The 3,222-nt window shown below is 33.6% G+C and overlaps 1 protein-coding gene across 1 annotated transcript; it reads right to left on the reverse strand.

Annotated features, from left to right (window-relative positions):
• Positions 1–536: 536 nt before the first annotated feature.
• On the reverse strand, positions 537–2,389 carry LOC107024623 (tryptophan decarboxylase TDC1-like). Its single transcript, XM_015225611.2, has one exon. The coding sequence runs from the start codon at positions 2,234–2,236 to the stop codon at positions 818–820; it is 1,419 nt and encodes a 472-aa protein (XP_015081097.1). The 5' UTR covers positions 2,237–2,389; the 3' UTR covers positions 537–817.
• Positions 2,390–3,222: the final 833 nt, after the last annotated feature.

Raw genomic sequence — 3,222 nt, forward strand, 5'->3', positions numbered from 1 at the left:
AGTTTCATTCTACATTGTTAGAAGTGAACGTCTTGAACAAATGTCGCTTCTAGAATATTCAGTTGAGAAGAAACATATTTCAATTAATAAGAAAAACTATTTCAACTAATAATATTTTTAATATCAAATTATATGGAAAAAAAAAGTGACAAATTAAAAGATTTTGCATTATGCTAAACTGAATTATCAAAAAGTTCATGATTTGTATTTTTGACATATCTAAGAATAATGACATATGGAACTTGTTAGTTTTCTTATAATAAATTCAAGTAGGATGAAAAATATTCACTTTGAAATAATTGAAGAATGTTTTCTGTCAAGAATAATACATTAAAAATATAATTAAAGTTTAAATTATAGTTTAAGGACGATTTTCACGGAAAACTCCCAATCCACTAATAATGAGTGCTAATTAGTCCTTAGCCCATTAGTTTGTTATGCTTCTGAGTTATAAACTTTTTTATTGAGTCAGATCCACTTTCTCTATAAAGAAATTTATAAATCTCTTGAATTAGTATTTTCGATCGATTAAAATATTTTTAAAATATATAAATTAATCTTTATTTCAAATATAAAGATTATTATATGAAGTATTATTAATGACAACTGTAGAATGTTTTGACTTCTTTGTCCGAAGTTTACAAAACAATCACAAATGCCTATACATAAATTTAACACACACAATCCAAACATTTATTTTTATCTTTCCCTTTACTCTACTTCTTCTTCATCCTCCATTAATATATATATTTTTTTTAAAACACACTTTTTCACAGCAAATCATTGGCTGACTCCTTAATAAACTTCCAAGCTGAAATTACATGTCTATCCTCAGTGCAAACCTTAACATGTATATTCCACCCACTATTGTGTGTGTCATGTAAATTTGACCTGTCGAATTAACACTATCAAGCAATTTCTTGTTTAAAAACTCGACGTAGCCCGGTTCATGTTCCTTGTTCGGGTTAAACCGAAAGCACACGAGTGAAAAACGTCGTGGCACGACAACATCAAACATGGGATCGGACTTAACGAACCCTTCAAACATTTTGGCCATGCGAACGTCGGACCTAATGTGGATTTGAAGATTGGCTACGCCATAACTACGCATGACGAACCATAATCGGAGAGACTTGAACTTTCGTCCCGTACCGATTTGCCAGTCTTTATAATCAACAACCGAGTCGTATTCAGATCGTTCATTACGTAAGTACTCGGGATTCGTGCTCAATGTCTTGACTAACACGTTTGGTTCTCTCACCCACATGCAACAACAATCTAAGTAACTTAATAGCCACTTATGTGGGCTTAGGCTTAACGAGTCCGCTCGTTCGACTCCATCGAGATATTGTCTAAACTCTGGACATATACACGCGCTACCTCCATAAGCAGCGTCCACATGGAACCAAATATTGAATTCCTCAGCCAGCTGGCCCAGAGGATCAACTGCTGTGGTGGAAGTGGTCCCAACAGTAGCACAGAGGAAAAGTGGGACCAGTCCCGCGGCAACAATAATTCCACGTAGTACTACAGGAGATAAAGCGAAATCGCTTTCGATACAAGTTGGTACCACACGAATATTGCATGGGAAAATACCAGCTACCTTGCAGGCTTTGCTATAAGTAGAGTGAGTTTGATCAGAACCGTAGACTACAAACTTTCCTATTTCATCGACACCTACATTCTCGATCTTACGATCACGCGCAGCGATTAACGTACATAGTATAGCTTCACTAGTTGTACTTTGTAGTACACCACCACCCGTGCCAGAAAACATGAAAGTTTTTGGTAATTTCAACATATTAGCAAGCCAGTCCATGACTACCATTTCCAACTCCGTCATGGCTGGCGAAGCCAGCCAATTAAATCCGACGGAGTTGAAACAATTGCAAAGCATTTCACCTAGAAACGCAGCGGAGCTAACAGTAGCTGGAAAAAATGCGAAGAAATTCGGGCTTAACCAATGGGTCATACCCGGGATAATATGGTTTTGGACATCTTTCATGATTAAATCAAATGATTCGGGTCGATTAGGGGCGTTTTCGGGTAATTGGGTACGAAGATAACCGGGTTCGACTTGACTTAGAACCGGGTAGGACTCAATATTCTTGTAGTAATCAGCAATGAAGTCCACCATTTGACGGGCTTGGGTACGGAATTCTTCCGGGTCAAGCGGGTTGAATTTTGGGAAGTTGGATTGGGTTTGAGGGTTGTTATTTGAATTAAGGGTTCCCATAATATAATTTTGGGATTAAGTTTAGGGAAAAAAGGGGAATTAGAGAGGGAGATTTATAGCAAAAGGAGGAAAGACTAAGTATTGGTAGTTAGGAAGAGAGTAATTAGAGTTGAGGAGGATTTGGTATTGTAGAGGCGGAACTAAGATTAGAAGTTTGGGGTGTAAACCGATTTGGTTGAAGGTTTATAAGTTAGTATACATAATTTTTTAAGAATTTTAAATAAGGCAGAGGCGTATTCAAGATTTTGAGATGATGGGTGCAGTATCGTAAAAAGGTTAATTTATGATATAAATTTAATCGATTCAACATTTTAGATTTTTATTACTAAAAATCGTTAAAATTTTAAAATTAAAGGTCTAAAATTAATTCTGATTTATATATATATATATTGATGAATTAATTAAAATGTCAAAATATCAATTACGACTTAGGGAACTGTCAAAATTTTGGAAGCTGGCTTCTCTTTTTTTTTTCCCTTTTTTTGTCATTTTTATTGAACTTTTTCTTTCTCTCTTTCTTTTTTTTTTTTTGGTCATTTTTATTAATGTATGAAGGTTATTTTTTTCCTTTCATTCATTCTTATTTGTTTACTAGTATTTTTTATCAATTCGAATTTGAGAGAGTGAAAATGACAAATGTGGATAACAATAGATTGCAATTTTTTAATGATCCTATTAACATATCTAGTAAAATCATTTAAGATTGAGAGTGTGTTTCGTACAAAGGAAAACACTATTTAAAAAATGTTTTTCAATTTTCTCATGTTTGGTTGGGACAAAAGTTTTGAAAAATATTTTTCAAATCAACTCATTTTATTCAAAATTAAAGAAAATGACTTCCCTTAAAAAATTAAGAAAACATTTTACAAAACTCTCCTCTAATTTCAAATTATATTTTTTTGGGAAAAACATCAATTTTAAAAAAATATTTTCAATTTCAAAATTTTATTTTTTCACCTTGATCCCTGACCCTCCCCCCAACCGGC

Source organism: Solanum pennellii, chromosome 7, assembly GCF_001406875.1.
Source record: "Solanum pennellii chromosome 7, SPENNV200".
Taxonomy (NCBI): Eukaryota; Viridiplantae; Streptophyta; class Magnoliopsida; order Solanales; family Solanaceae; genus Solanum; species Solanum pennellii.

What these genes read in the sequence shown, in the direction of transcription:
- LOC107024623 (XM_015225611.2), bottom strand. Translation starts at nt 2,236, where the DNA reads ATGGGAACCCTTAATTCAAATAACAACCCTCAAACCCAATCCAACTTC.